Below are 13,644 nucleotides of genomic sequence, written 5' to 3' on the forward strand. Positions count from 1 at the left end.
TAATCCTGCTAATTTGTCAGAAAGCAAAGGACATATTTTGAATGGAAAAAATGAATATAGAATATTTTGTCCCTATGCTTGTCTTCAGTGTCTTCAACCAAGTGGAACAGTCATAGAATCATAGAATGTCAGGGTTGGAAGGGACCTCTGGAGATCATCAAGTCCAACCCCCCTGCCAGAGCAGGACCAGTCTAGGGCAGGTTACACAGGAACGCGCCCAGACGGGTCTTGAAAGTCTCCAGAGAAGGAGACTCCACAACCTCTCTGGGGAGCCTGTTCCAGTGCTCTGTCACCCTCACAGTAAAGAAGTTCTTCCTCATGTTGAGGTTGAACTGCTGTGCTCCAGCTTGCATCCGCTGCCCCTTGTCCTATCGCAGGGCACAAGTGACAAGAGGTTGCCCCTTTCCTCTTGACACCCAGCCCTCATCTATTTACACACATTAATCAGATCCCCTCTCAGTCTTCTCTTCTCCAGACTCAAAAGCCCCAGGTCTCTCAACCTTTCCTCCTAAGGCAGGTGCTCCAGTCCCTTCATCATCCTCGTAGCCCTCCACTGGACTCTCCCCAGTAGATCTCTGTCCCTCTTGAACTGGGGAGCCCAGAACTGAACGCAATACTCCAGGCGAGGTCTCACCAGGGTAGAGTAGAAGGGGAGGAGGACCTCCCTCGATCTGCTGGACACACTCTTCTTAATGCAACCCAGGATATCATTGGCCTTCTTGGCCACAAGGGCACATTGCTGTCCCATGGATACCTTGTTGTCCACCAGGACTCCAAGGTCCTTCTCCACGGAGCTGCTCTCTAGCAGATCGCCTCTTAACCTGGACTGGTGCATGTTATTCCTCCTTCCCAGGTGCAGGACTCTGCACTTATCCTTGTTGAACCTCATTAGGTTCCTCTTTGCCCAGCTCTCCAGCCTGTCCAACTCACACTGAATGGCCACACGGCCTTCAGGTGTATCAGCCAAACCTCCCAGCTTCGGATCGTCAGCAAACTTGCTGAGAAGACACTCTGTGCCTTCATCAAGGTCGTTGATGAAGATGTTGAACAGGACTGGACCCAGCACTGATCCCTGGGGGACTCCACTAGTTACAGGTCTCCAGCTGGACTTGGCACCACCGATTACCACTCTGGGCTCTATTGTGTAGCCAGTTCTTCATCCACCTCACTGTCCGTTCTTCTACCTCCCACCTCCTGAGCTCGCTCACGAGGATGTGATGGGAAGCTGTGTCAAACGCCTCGCTAAGGTCAAGGTAGACCACACTCACTGTCCCCCCCATAATGTCCCCCCCCATAGGGCCGGCCCATAGGGCCCCCCCAATACACCCCCTCGGCCCCCCTCGTACCCGCAGGACCCTCATGCTCAGCCCGGCCCAATCGTCCTCTGCCACCGCAAAGGGCACCGCGGGGAGGGGGTACACGGGGGGGGCGGGACAGGGTGACACCCACCGCGTCACGTGGGCCAGGGTGTCACCTCCCCAGCACCAGCACCACGGCCCCCCCACCCCGTGGGCCTGTGACCCCCCTGTCCCCATGTCCCTGGGGGGGGTTGGGGAGGGTCATTAGGGGCTGGCGGTTCATTAGGGGTTGGGGAGGGTCATTAGGGGCTGGGAGGGTAATTAGGGGCCGGTGGTGTAATTAGGGGCTGGGGAGGCAATTAGGGGCTGGGGGGGTAATTAGGGGCTGGGGAGGCAATTAGGTGCTGGGGGGGTCATTAGGGGTGTTGGGGGTGGTCCGTGTCATTCCCCCCCCCCCGCCAGCAGCACCACGAGGCTCTTGGCAAAGGGTTTTATTGAGGCACGACCCCTCCCCCCCCCAAAAAAGCCACCACTGGGGGGAGGGGCCCCGGGGGTGGAGGAGGGGCCCGGACTATCACACAGTGATAAGGCGGCGGTGACACCCCCGGGGGGGGAGGAGCAATGGGAGGGGGGGGCATCAGGGCTGTACAAATATACAAGGGGGGGTGGGGAGTGTTGGGGGGGGCCCCCCTGGGGGGGCTTCAGGCTGGAATTGCCCTGGGGGGGTAAAAAGCCCCCCCCTGGGGGGGTGGGATATAGAGCCCTGATCTGCCCCCAGGGTGGGGGGGTCTATAGGGTCCATAATTGCCCCTGGGGGGGAGATAAGGCCCAGAAGTGCCCCCTGGGGGGTGTAGTGCCCCCCCCGGGGGTATTTAGATCCTATAGGTGCCCCTGGGGGTGTAGTGCCCCCCCCGGGGGTATTTAGATCCTATAGGTGCCCCTCGGGGTGTAGTGCCCCCCCTGGGGGGGAACAAAGCCCTTAAGTACTCCGGGGGGGATATGGAGAGCCCCCCCACACCCCCAGGGAGGAGATGGGGCCCATAGATGCCCCAGGGGGGCACACAGAGGCTTTAACTGCCCCTGGCGTGGTATATAGAGCCCATAAGTGCCCCTGGGGGGTGTACAGAGCCCGTAGGTTCCCCCCAGGGACATATAGAGCCCCTAATTGCCCCTGGGGGGGTAGATAGAGCCCATAAGTGCCCCTCCAGGATATATAGAGCCCGTAGGTGCCCCTGGGGGAATAGAGAGGCCATAATTGCCCCTGGGGATGTATGTACAGCCCATAGGTGCCCCCAAGGGTATATAAAGCCCATAGATGCCCCCAGGGACATATAGAGCCCATAATTGCCCCTGGGGGGTATATGGAGCCCATAGGTGCCCCTGGGCAGTATAAGGAGCCCATAGGTGTCCTCAGGGGTACATAGAGCCCATAATTGCCCCTGGGGAGTATATGGAGCCCATAGGTGTCCCCAGGGGTACATAGAGCCCATAATTGCCCCTGGGGGGATATACAGAGCATATAGGTGCCCCCAGGGGTATATAGAGCCCAGAGGTGCCCCTGGGGGGTATATGGAGCCCATAGGTGCCCCCAGGGGTACATAGAGCCCAGAGGTGCCCCCTGTACCCCCCAGACAGGCTCCCTGGGGCAACTTGTCTCCCTGGGGTGTCCCGAGCTGCAGGGAGCCGCCGGTCTCAGCTCCCCGGGGTGCGTGTGGGGGGGAGGTGACAAAGGCCACCCCCCATCTGCCCCGCTGCGTCCCCTTCGTGTCCCCACCCGCGGTGTCACACGAAGACCTTGGCGAGGGCATCGGCGCCGGCGCTGGCGCTGAGGGGCCGCGCGGGGTGGAAGGCGACGGCGTGGACGGCCTCGTCGTGCTTCTTGCGGTGAGCCGTGAGCTCCTGGACGCACGTGCGGCGCGCCAGGTGCCACAGGCGCAGCGAGCAGTCGTGGCCTGCGGGGACGAGGGGACACGGACAAGTCACCTCCGGGAGCGGGTGACGAGGAGGAAGGGGACAGGAGGGACGATGGGGACAAGGTGCGGGGAGGTGCTGCGAGCCGGCGCTTTCGCATCAGCGATGAGCGGGGAAAAGGTGGCGGAGGGGGGGATGGGGACAGGGTTGGGGACAAGGACGGGGCTGGGGACAAGGACAAGGACTGGGCTGGGGACAAGGACAGGGTTGGGGACAAGGACAGTGACAGGCACAGTGCCACTTACTGCCGGACATGAGGAAGACACCGTCGGGGTCCACGGCCAGGCAGGTGACGGCATCCAAGTGGGCCACCATGGAGTGCACGACTTGACCTGGCGACGAGGCAAAGAGAGGTGGCAGCGGTGACAGGGCTGTCCCCAAGCTGTCCCCCCCCGCCATCGCCGTGTCCTCGTTAGCGCTAACGAAGGCACCGCCCCCACCTGTGCGGTTGTCAAGGAAGCGGATGCCGCGGTCGTCGCTGGCCGTGATGGTGAGGGGCTGCGAGGGGTGGCTCACCACCTGGTTCACCTGGCTGTCACCTGCGTGGGGGGGGACACCGCCATCAGGAGGTGACAAAGGGGACGCAGAGGGTTGGGGACACACCTGGCACCGTTCGCTCACCGCCACCCAAGCGGCCTTCGAGCGTCAGGACGGTCCGAGCCGCCTCCACGTCGTAGAGCACCGCGGCGCCCGTCCGGAAAGCCACCGCGGCGTGACACGGCTGGGTGGCCGAGAAGGTGACAGAGGTGGGGACACCGTGCTCTGCAAGGGGGACAAGGAGGGTGACAGGGATGTCCCCGAGGCCTTGGGTCACCCCCCGTGTGCCCCGCTCACCGCTGTGGGCGTCGTAGGTGCCGAGGCAGGCGCCGGCGTCACGCCGGGGGTCCCAGATGCGGACGGTGCCGTCGGCAGAGCACGAGGCCAGGCGGTCCCCGGCGGGGTTAAAGGTCAGGCCCCAAACGGCGTCACCGTGACCTTCCAGGACACCGTGGAGTACCCCGGGGTCTGGGGACAGCAGGAAAGGCCACCTCAGGGAGGGGACAGCGTGGTTTGGGGGGAGTGGCATCGCAGCCGGAGGGGTGGCATAGAGAGGGGACGCTCAGGGCAGGTTTGGGGACACCATGGGGCTCCGGGGAGCCCAGGGGACACTATGGGGACAGAAGAGCCCAGGGGACACTATGGGGACAGAAGAGCCCAGGGGATGCTCAGGGCAGGTTTGGGGACACCATGGGGACAGGGGAGCCCAGGGGACACTATGGGGACAGAAGAGCCCAGGGGATGCTCAGGGCAGGTTTGGGGACACCATGGGGACAGGGGAGCCCAGGGGACACTATGGGGACAGAAGAGCCCAGAGGATGCTCAGGGCAGGTTTGGGGACACCATGGGGACAGCGGAGCCCAGGGGACGCTCAGGGCAGGGACCAGCAGGTGCAGATGTCACCAGTGTCACCCTCGTCCCCGTGTCCCAGTGGGCCGGGGAGGGGACACCCACCGTAGCCGTCGTAGGGGTCCCTGTCGAGGTCGGGCAGGCGCCAGCGGCGGATCCGGGCATCGACGCCGGCGCTGCAGCACAGGGCACTGTCACGGCCCATGGCGACGGCCAGCACCGGGCCCCTGCAGGGACAAGGACGAGGTGACAGGGACCCTCGGGGTGTCACCAAAGCCACCCGCTTCCCCCCTTGCTGTCCCTGTCCCCTCACCTGTGCCCGCGGAACGCGTACACTGGCTCCACGTCCAGCGCCGCGTTCCTGGAGAAGGGGGGACATGAGAAGGAGGTGACGAGCGCGCCGAGGAGCGTCCCCTTGTCCCTTGTCACCTTGTTGTCACCCACTTTTTTGGGGTGACGGGCTTCTGGAGGTTCCAGAGTTTGAGGGTGCCGTCCTCGGAGGCGGTGACGAGGGCGGCCTCGGCGGGGTGAAAGGCCAGCGCCCGGACGGCGTCGTAGTGGCTGCGGAGGGTGAACCTGGGGCTCCAGCTCTTCTTCAGGGTGTCCCCAGCCTCCGGGAGCTGAGGGGACACCAAGGGGACAACGGGGAAGGGGACAGTTGTCAAGGGGTGGTGGCAGTCTCGGGTTCCAGTTAGGAGCTGGGGGTAAGAGGTTTTTGGGCGGTGAGGAGGGGACAAGGGGGACCAAAGGGATGTGATGGGGACAAGGGTGGATGTTCATGGGGGGTTGGGGACACAATGGGGACAGCAGAGTCTGGGGGACGCTCAGGGCAGGTTTGGGGACACGACGGGGACAGTGAAAGTCAGCGGATGCACAGGGCCACGTTCAGGGACAACAAAGCCAAGAGGATGCTCAGGGCAGGTTTGGGGACACCACGGGGACAGCGGAGCCCAGGGGACACTCAGGGCAGGTTTGGGGACACCATGGGGCTCAGGGGACCCTCAGGGCAGGTTTGGGGACACCATGGGGACAGCAGCGGGGGACTCACGTCACAGGCGAGCTCGTTGTCGTTGGTGACTGTCAGGTCGGCCAGGTCCCCGAGGCTGACGGTGCCACCGATGCCATCCATGAGGAAGACGTCGGAGGAGATGCCCAGGGACCCTGCGCAGGGGAGCGCCATGGGGACTCCCCCAGGGGACAGGGGGGGCACCCTCAGGGGAGACGGGGCCACCCCAGGGGACACTCCCAGGGGACATGGGGGACACCCCAGGGGACACAGGGACACCCCCAGGGACACAGGGCACACCCCCAGGGGACACCCCAGGGGACACTCCCAGGGGACACGGGGGACACCCCAGGGGACATTCCCAGGGGACACCCCCAGGCCTGTACCTTCATGAGGCCGCGCTGACCCGGGGGCTTTCGGTGGGAGCCCGTCCCCGTCCCGCAGGTCCCCCAGCACCCCCCGCAGCCGGCCCCGGTGGCTCTCTGTGGGGACACGGGGACAGGTGAGGCGTCAGGGGTCAGGGGGGGTCCCCCAAGTCCCCCGGCCCCCCCTCACCGAGCTCCAGGGCCCCCCCCAGGCGCCGCCCGGCCCCGTCCTCGCCGGAGCCCAGGAAGTCGAATTCGTTGAGGGCGTCCTCGGAGTCCTCATCGTCCTCCTCGTCCTCCGCCTCGGGCAGGGGGGGCTTGGGGGGGACCTGCGGGGGGACGGGGACAAAGAGGGGGGTCACAGCCCGTTTTGGGGGGACAGCCCCAAAGCCACCGGGAGAAACGATGGTGGAAATGGGGGGGGGGTACAAGGGCTGCTCAGTGCGGCTACGAAGTTTGGGGGACCCCCCCCAGGTTTGGGGGACCCCACTCAGGACTGGGGACCCCCCTGGGGCTTGGGGGACCCCCAGGTTTGGGGGACTCTGCCAAACTTCCCCCCCGCCCCAGCTTTGGGGTCCCCCCCCAAACCTTCCCCCCCCCAGCTTTGGGGCACACATCCCCCCCCATTTTTGGGGGGACCCCCCCCACACCCCCAAATTGTTTTTGGGGGGAGGGCCCCCCTTTACCTTTCCTCGCTGCCTCCTGGAGGGGGGAAGGCTCTCGCCCTCCTCATCCTCGTCACTGTCCTCGTCCTCCCCGCCGGGGGGGGGCGCGAAGGGGACCCTTTCAGGGTCCCCCCCACCCCCGCCGCCCCCCCCCTCCTTCCCAGCATTCCTGGGGGCGGGAAAGGTTTTTGGGGGGGCCCCAGTGAACCCCTAAAACACCCCCCTCCCATTATCCCCCCCTCACCTCTGGATCTGCTCCTCGATGCGCCGCACCAGGAGGGAGTTGGTAGCCGGCGGGCTACTGGGAGCCAGGGGGCTACTGGGAGCCAGGGGGCCCCGGTCCAGGAGGGAGCGGACGCGGCGGGACCTCATGTCCAGGATGGTGTCACTGTACCCCACCTTCTCCAGGTACCTGGGGGGGCAAAAGGGGGGGTCAGGGCACCCCAAAACCCCACGGCAACTCATAGCCACCACCTGGTACCTCATAGCCACCCCTGCTCACCTTGTAGCCACCCACTGGCACCTTGTAGCCACCCCCGGTCACCTTGTAGCCACCGCTAGCACCTCATAGCCACCCCTGCTCACCTCATAGCCACCCACAGTCACCTCATAACCCCCCCTTCACCTCATAGCCCCTGTCACCTCGTAGCCACCAGTCACCTCATAGCCACCTTGTAGCCACCTCGTAGCCCATCACCTCGTAGCCACCCTCCATCACCTCGTAGACACCCCCGTCACCTCATAGCCCCCCTCTGTCAACTCGTAGCCCCACCTTGTCACCTCGTAGCCATCCTGTCACCTCGTAGACACCCTCTATCACCTCGTAGCCACCTGTCATCACCCCATAGTCCCCCCCATCACTCACTGCCGCAGCAGTTGCCGACCCTCCTTCCAGGCCAGCGGGCCACCTTCCAGCGATGTCACCTCAGTGGGGCCGTTGGTCACTGAAGGGACACATGGTGGGGGGGGGTCACGGACCCCAAAACTCCCCCGTGTCCCCTCCCAGCCCTTGGGGATGGTGACACCCACCCGGCTCCGTCCCCTCCCCTCTCCTGTCCCCCGATGTCCCCTCGGCGCCGAACTTCAGCTTGTGGTACTTGGCCCTGGAGGGGCAAAGAGGGGACACAGAGAGGTGACAACGGCCTTAAAATGGCGGGGGGGTGGCCCCTGGCCACGAGGAGGGGACGGTGACCCCCTCGGGGACATCGCGGGGCGTCCCCAACCTCTCCTGTTTGAGGGCGTATTCCAGCATCTTGATGCGTCGCACCAGGTCGGTCTTGAGGTTCTCCTGACCCTTGCGCTCGCCCTGCAGGAAGGTCACCTGCGCCTGCGGGGACACGCGGTGACAGGGGACACCCGGGCCGCCGCCACCCCCCTAAATGACACACCCAGGGGACAAGGGTGAGGGGTTGTGAGGGGGGATGTTGTGTTTTGGGGGGTGGGACGGAGGGTGGGTGACACGGGGACAAGTGGCTCCTGCCACCAGGACAGGAGGCGGCACCGGGCCTTGGGAGTGACAGGGATGGGCCTCGGGCTCGGTGACAGCCCTGCGAGGGACGCTGGTGGCGCCAGGAGGGGACACTGGTGGCGCCAGGAGGGCCAGTGGTGACCCCGGGAGTGGTGCCACCAGCTGGGGGGGCTCAGTGACGGGGGGGGGGGTCCCCAGAAGCAGGGGGGGGGGATGCAGGGAGGACCCTGACACTGGGGTGCAGGGGGGTCCCCAATACCGGACCTGGGGGTCCCCAGTACCGGGGCTGAGGGGTCCCCACTCCCGGGGGGTCCCCAATACCGGACCTGGGGGTCCCCAGTGCCGGGGGTCCCCCCTCCCGGGGCCGTCCCCCCGCCCGGTGCCCGCCCCCCGCTCCCGCCGCCATTTCCTCCCAAGATGGCGGCGGTGGCGGCGGCCCCGGTAACGGCGGGCGGGGCCCGGGGGGGGGGCTGTGGGGGGGATGGGGGGGGTCCCCCCGTTGCCGGTACCTGGAGCTCGGCCCGCTCCGCCTCCCAACGCCCCTTCTCGGCCTCGAAGCGCGCCCACTCGTGCTGGATGAAGTGCAGGATCCCGGGCAGGCTCAGCCCCCCGCGGGCCGCCGCTTCGGGAGCGGGGCCGGCAGCGGGGCCGGGGCCGGCGGGGGGCGGCTGGGCCCGAGCTGTCGCCGCCGCCGCCGCCACCGCCCGCTCCGCCGCCATCACGGCTGCCACAAAGGGAGCCACGGGCCAGGGGGGGCCGGCGCCGCTTCCTGCCACAAAGGGAGCCGGAAGGGAGGGGGCGGGGCCCGGGCGCCGTTACCGTGGCAACGAGCGGCCCGCGGCGGGACGGGGCGGGTACGGGGGGGTATGGGGGCTACAGGGGATGGGGGTATAGTGGCTGTAGGGAATGTGAGGGGTATAGGGGGGCTATAGGGGCTGTATAGGGGCTATGGGGGGCTACAGGGGATGTGTAGGGGCTATGGGGGGCTGTAGGGGATGTATAGGGGCTGTAGGGGATGGAGATATAGGGGCTGGGGGAGGGTATAGGGGCTATAGGGGACAGGGGTAGAGTGGCTGTAGGGGATGTGAGGGGTATAGGGTGTGTGTGGGGGTATGGGGGCTATAGGGGATGGGGGGCTATAGGGGATGGGGGGCTATAGGGAATGCAGGAGGCGCTGTAGGGGATAGGGGTAAAGCAGCTATATGGGATGCAGGGGAGCTATAGGGGGCGGGGGGTATAGAGAGGTATAGGGTGTGTATAGATATATAGGGGCTGCCCTTAAAGATGGGGAGGGTATAGCGCCCCTATAGCGTTGCTATAGCAACCGGGATGGCAACGCATCCCCCTCATTATGGGGGGATCATTAACAGGTCTCCCCATTAATGGGTCCCCTCGTTAATCAGTCGCCTCATTAATGAGGCCCCTCATTAACATGGCCCCTTGTTATTGAGGCCCCTCGTTATTGAAGCACCTCATTAATGCAGCCCCTCGTTAACGAGGCCCCTCGTTAATGCCTCTTTCCCCCCCCCAGCGCCGCTGCTGAGACTGCGCCGCTCGTGCCACATGTGGCAGCACTGGTAGGACCCAGCCGGGGCGCTATGGGGAGGGGGGGTGTGTGTGTCATTAATTAATTAGCAAGGAGGGCTAATTAAGACACACACACGCACCCCCCCCCCCCCGCTTGGCATGCGGGTGACGCCGTGCCAGGCCGCCTTGGCGGCCACCATCACCCTCAACCTCCTCCTCCTCTACTGCGCGTGGCGGGGGCCGGCGTCCCCGGCGCCGCCGTGCCGTCCCCCCCACGGCGTCCCTGGCGTCACCGTCCTCCTCCGGGACTTCGAAGACTTCGAGAACGACGTGGCGGCGACGGCGCGATCCTTCGCAGCCTTACCCGTCCCCGTGCTGGTCGCCGCCGAGGCCGCGCCGTACCCGCCGGTGCCGTTACCGCCGGGCGTCGCCTTCTTACCGTTACGCCCCATCGCCGACCGGCCGCCGCCGCACCCCGAGCTCCACGTCCGCACCCGCCACGTGGCTTTGGTCCCCGACGGCACCCGCGCCGTCCCCGGCCTGCTGGAACGCATGCGAGATGCCTTGGAGGACGGCGACGCGCGGCTGGTGGTGGCACCGGTGGGGTCGGCGCCGTTGCGGTGCCTGGAGCTGCGGGTGGAGCCGCGGGAGTGGACGGCGCGGTACGGCGCCGGCGCGCCGGGGCGATGCCGCGCAGTGGAGGGGCCGGCGGTGCTGTTGCTCCGCACCCGCGACCTTTTCGCTCTGCCGTTCCCTTTGGCGCACCCGGCGCCGGCCGCCGTCTTCATCCAAGCGGCGTTGCGGCGTTGGGGGCTACGGGTGGTGCCGGCGGCGTTCCCGGCGGCGCAGCGTCCTCCCCTTTCGCCCCACGCCCGTTGGAAAGCGGAAAATCTGGCGGAGACACGGCGGCGCCAGTTGATGCGCGACCTCGGCATCAAGCGGGAGGTGTTGGCGGACGGGCGGGAGCGGTGGTACGGCTGCGGCAAGGAGACGCCGCGGTGTTTCGGCACCGTCCACGCCCGAACCCCCCAGTACCTCCTCGCCGGGCGCTGGACCCCGCCGTGTTGCTTGCGGGCGTTACGAGAAACTGCCCGGCACGTCACGGCGGCGTTAGAAGCCGCCGGCGTCCGGTATTGGTTGGAAGGAGGATCGTTACTGGGCGCCGTTCGCCTCGGCGACATCATCCCGTGGGATTACGACGTGGATTTGGGGATTTACCGCGAGGACGTGAAGAAATGCCGGTGGCTGGCGGCGGTGGCGGCGCGGGGGGAGGCGGTGGAGGACGCCGAGGGTTTTCTTTGGGAGAAGGCGGCGGAGGGCGAGTTTTACCGCGTTCATTACAGCCGGAGTAACCGGTTACACGTGGATTTGTGGCCGTTTTACCCCCGCGGGGGGGTCATGACCAAAGAGACGTGGTTGGGGCACCCCCAGGACGTGGAGTTCCCCGAGCGCTTCCTCGTCCCCCGCGTCCCCGTGCCCTTCGCCGGGTTTACCGCCATGGCGCCCAACGACGCCCGCGCTTTCCTCGAGTTGAAATTCGGCCCCGGCGCCGTCGAGAACCCCGAGTACCCCAACCCCGCCGTCAAACGCCTGCACCAGGACTGAGGGGGGGTCCCCTGTGCGTGTGTGTCCCGCCCCTGTCAGTGACAATAAACCCTCCGGTGACACCCACGCCAAAGTCTCGCCCCCCTTGTGTGACACCCACAGGGTCCCTCTGCCACCTGGGCCACCCCGAGGGTCCCCCCCATCCATCCTGGGGTCCCCATGCCATCATGGGGGGGTCCCCCTGGCCACCCTCAGGGTCCCCACAGAGCCATTCCTCTACCCCCCCTACCTGTCCCCAGTCATCCTGGGGTACCCCAATAGTCCTTTGGCCACCCCCAAAGTCCCCTGGGGTCCCCATCCCTCCTGCACGTCCCCTGGAGTCCCCGGTCACCCCAGGGGTCCCCTGGCCACCCCCCCACCATGGGGACAGAGCCACAGTGAGGGGATAGTGACGGGGTGGGGGGACACAAAGGGGTGGCCTTGTGCCCTGACAGGCGCGGGGGCTCTGGCACATCACAGCCACGTTTATTCACACCACGATGACGGGGACAGAGGTGGGAGGGAACACACATGACACTAAGAGCCTCGTGCCACCCCCCTGGGGGGGTCCGAGGAGGAGGATGAGGAAGGCTTAGAGTGGGGAGGGGGGGGTGCAGAACTGGTCCCAGTTCACTCCAACGACTGGAGCATCAGGAGCTGCTTGAGCACCTTGGTCTGGCTCGTCTCTCGGATCTCCCCGGCCAGGAACATCTCGTCCACCACCGTATAAACCTACGGCCCCCCCAGCGGCGTCAGGGGGGGTCCCCAACCCCCCCAGGGACCCCCATATTGCAGGGGTGCTCCCTTAAACCTCCCCCCCCCCCCCCAAGAATTAACTCCTTAAACCCCTTCCCCCCCCCCCCTCACCTTGTAGAAGTTAAAGACCAAATCGAGCTCACAGACGTTGTGGAAATACTCGTTGAGGACCTGCAGGAGGGAGGAATGAGGCCGCGCCATAACGAGGGGGCGCATTCATTAGCGCGGCAACATTAATTAAAAGGCAGGGAGGGGGCCCCCCCCGTTGCCTCACCTCTACGAAGTTGTGGATGGCTTCGAGGTAAGCAAGGTTGTTGTCGGTGACGTCCACGCAGATGCAGAAGTAAAGGCCGGCGTAGCGGCGGTAAATGATCTTGAAATTGCGGAACTGGGTGGGGGGGATGTAAAAAAAGGGAACTGGGAGCACTGGGAGGAGCGGGATGTAGCTGAATATGGCCACATGTTCCCCTCCCCGCACCGGGAAAAACCCCACAGCGCTCGGCCTTGGGGTTGATCCTAGAGCTCTAGATTCACCTCCTGGATGAAAGCGGGTGGAAAAGGGGGGGGAGCAGGGGACTTGGGGTGAAACCGGAGTGTTTTGGGGTCGTTACCTCCACAAAATTGGTGTGTTTGGCGTCGCGGACGGTGACAACGGCGTGAACCTCCTCGATGAGCTTCTGTTTCTCGTCGTCGTCGAACTGCATGTACCACTTGGCCAGGCGGGTCTTGCCCGCCCGGTTCTGGATTAGGATGAAGCGAATCTGCATCGAAAGGGGGGGGTTGGGGGGGCACAGCGGGGGCTTGGGCCCCTTTTTTGGGGGGTATTTTGTGCCCCCCACAAGCATCTCCCTATAGAAACCCTATAAAGAGCCCCCCCCCAAGCTGCTCTGCTCCATGGGGCATTGCCGTGTAACCCCACCCCCAAAAGGTCACTATGTGCGCCCCCCCCCACAAGCTGCCCCATCCCATAGGGCACCCCAATAGCCACTCCCTATAGGAATACTCTAATGGGGTGCCCTATGGGAGGCCCCCAAGCTGCCCCACCCCATGGGGGGGCTAAAATACCCCCCTCCAAGCCCCTCCCTACAGGGGACACACTATGGCCCCGCCCAAGCCTCCCCGCACCCCAATAGAGGCCCTACAATGGCGCACGCCCTATGGGGGCCCCCCAACCCCATGGGACACCCCAATATCCTCTCCCCCCGCCATGGGACACCACAATATCCTCTCGCCCCCCTCGCCAAACACCCTTAGGGGGACCCCCCGGCCCCCCTCAGGCCTCTCCCCCCTCCACAGCTCCTCACCATGGCGGTCCCAGCCCGTGTCCCCCCCCCTCCTCTCAGTCATCCCCCGCCCTCCCTCCCTCTGCACCGGATATCCGGTCCCGGCCGCGGGGTACGCCGGGATACGTAGTTCCCGCCCGTCTCTTTTGGACTACATTTCCCAGCGGGCTTTCCGCGCCGCGCGGGGCATGCCGGGATATATCCCCCTCCCTCCCACTTCCGCCTCGCCCAGGGGTAACAGAGGCCGCGGCCTTACCAGGCCTTGTAGGCCGTGAGGGGCCCTTCCCGCACTCCGTGGTTACCGGGACGGGGGGGTTGATCCCTGTGAAGCCCCT

At 65.5% G+C, this 13,644-nt stretch overlaps 3 protein-coding genes across 3 annotated transcripts; 1 reads left to right on the top strand and 2 right to left on the bottom strand.

Annotated features, from left to right (window-relative positions):
• Nucleotides 1-1,944: 1,944 nt before the first annotated feature.
• Nucleotides 1,945-8,878, bottom strand: STRN4 (striatin 4). The gene is made up of 17 exons (XM_068417308.1): nucleotides 8,669-8,878; nucleotides 7,915-8,018; nucleotides 7,721-7,794; nucleotides 7,557-7,635; nucleotides 6,936-7,103; nucleotides 6,713-6,860; nucleotides 6,217-6,355; nucleotides 6,048-6,143; nucleotides 5,704-5,816; nucleotides 5,100-5,275; nucleotides 4,969-5,016; nucleotides 4,761-4,882; nucleotides 4,104-4,274; nucleotides 3,891-4,031; nucleotides 3,710-3,808; nucleotides 3,515-3,601; nucleotides 1,945-3,250 (listed from the first exon to the last, which is right to left on the bottom strand). Exons 1-17 carry the CDS (start codon nucleotides 8,876-8,878, stop codon nucleotides 3,081-3,083), a joined length of 2,145 nt encoding a protein of 714 aa, XP_068273409.1. The 3' UTR covers nucleotides 1,945-3,080.
• FKRP (fukutin related protein) lies at nucleotides 8,578-11,346 on the top strand. The gene is made up of 2 exons (XM_068417411.1): nucleotides 8,578-8,600; nucleotides 9,691-11,346. The coding sequence occupies exon 2, from the start codon at nucleotides 9,846-9,848 to the stop codon at nucleotides 11,289-11,291; it is 1,446 nt and encodes a 481-aa protein (XP_068273512.1). The 5' UTR covers nucleotides 8,578-8,600; nucleotides 9,691-9,845; the 3' UTR covers nucleotides 11,292-11,346.
• A 394-nt stretch (nucleotides 11,347-11,740) lies between these two features.
• On the bottom strand, nucleotides 11,741-13,391 carry AP2S1 (adaptor related protein complex 2 subunit sigma 1). The gene is made up of 5 exons (XM_068417432.1): nucleotides 13,331-13,391; nucleotides 12,638-12,787; nucleotides 12,301-12,414; nucleotides 12,138-12,197; nucleotides 11,741-12,002 (listed from the first exon to the last, which is right to left on the bottom strand). The coding sequence occupies exons 1-5, from the start codon at nucleotides 13,331-13,333 to the stop codon at nucleotides 11,901-11,903; spliced, it is 429 nt and encodes a 142-aa protein (XP_068273533.1). The 5' UTR covers nucleotides 13,334-13,391; the 3' UTR covers nucleotides 11,741-11,900.
• Between the last annotated feature and the right edge of the window lie 253 nt (nucleotides 13,392-13,644).

This window comes from Nyctibius grandis, chromosome 23 (assembly GCF_013368605.1).
Source record: "Nyctibius grandis isolate bNycGra1 chromosome 23, bNycGra1.pri, whole genome shotgun sequence".
Lineage (NCBI taxonomy): Eukaryota > Metazoa > Chordata > Aves > Nyctibiiformes > Nyctibiidae > Nyctibius > Nyctibius grandis.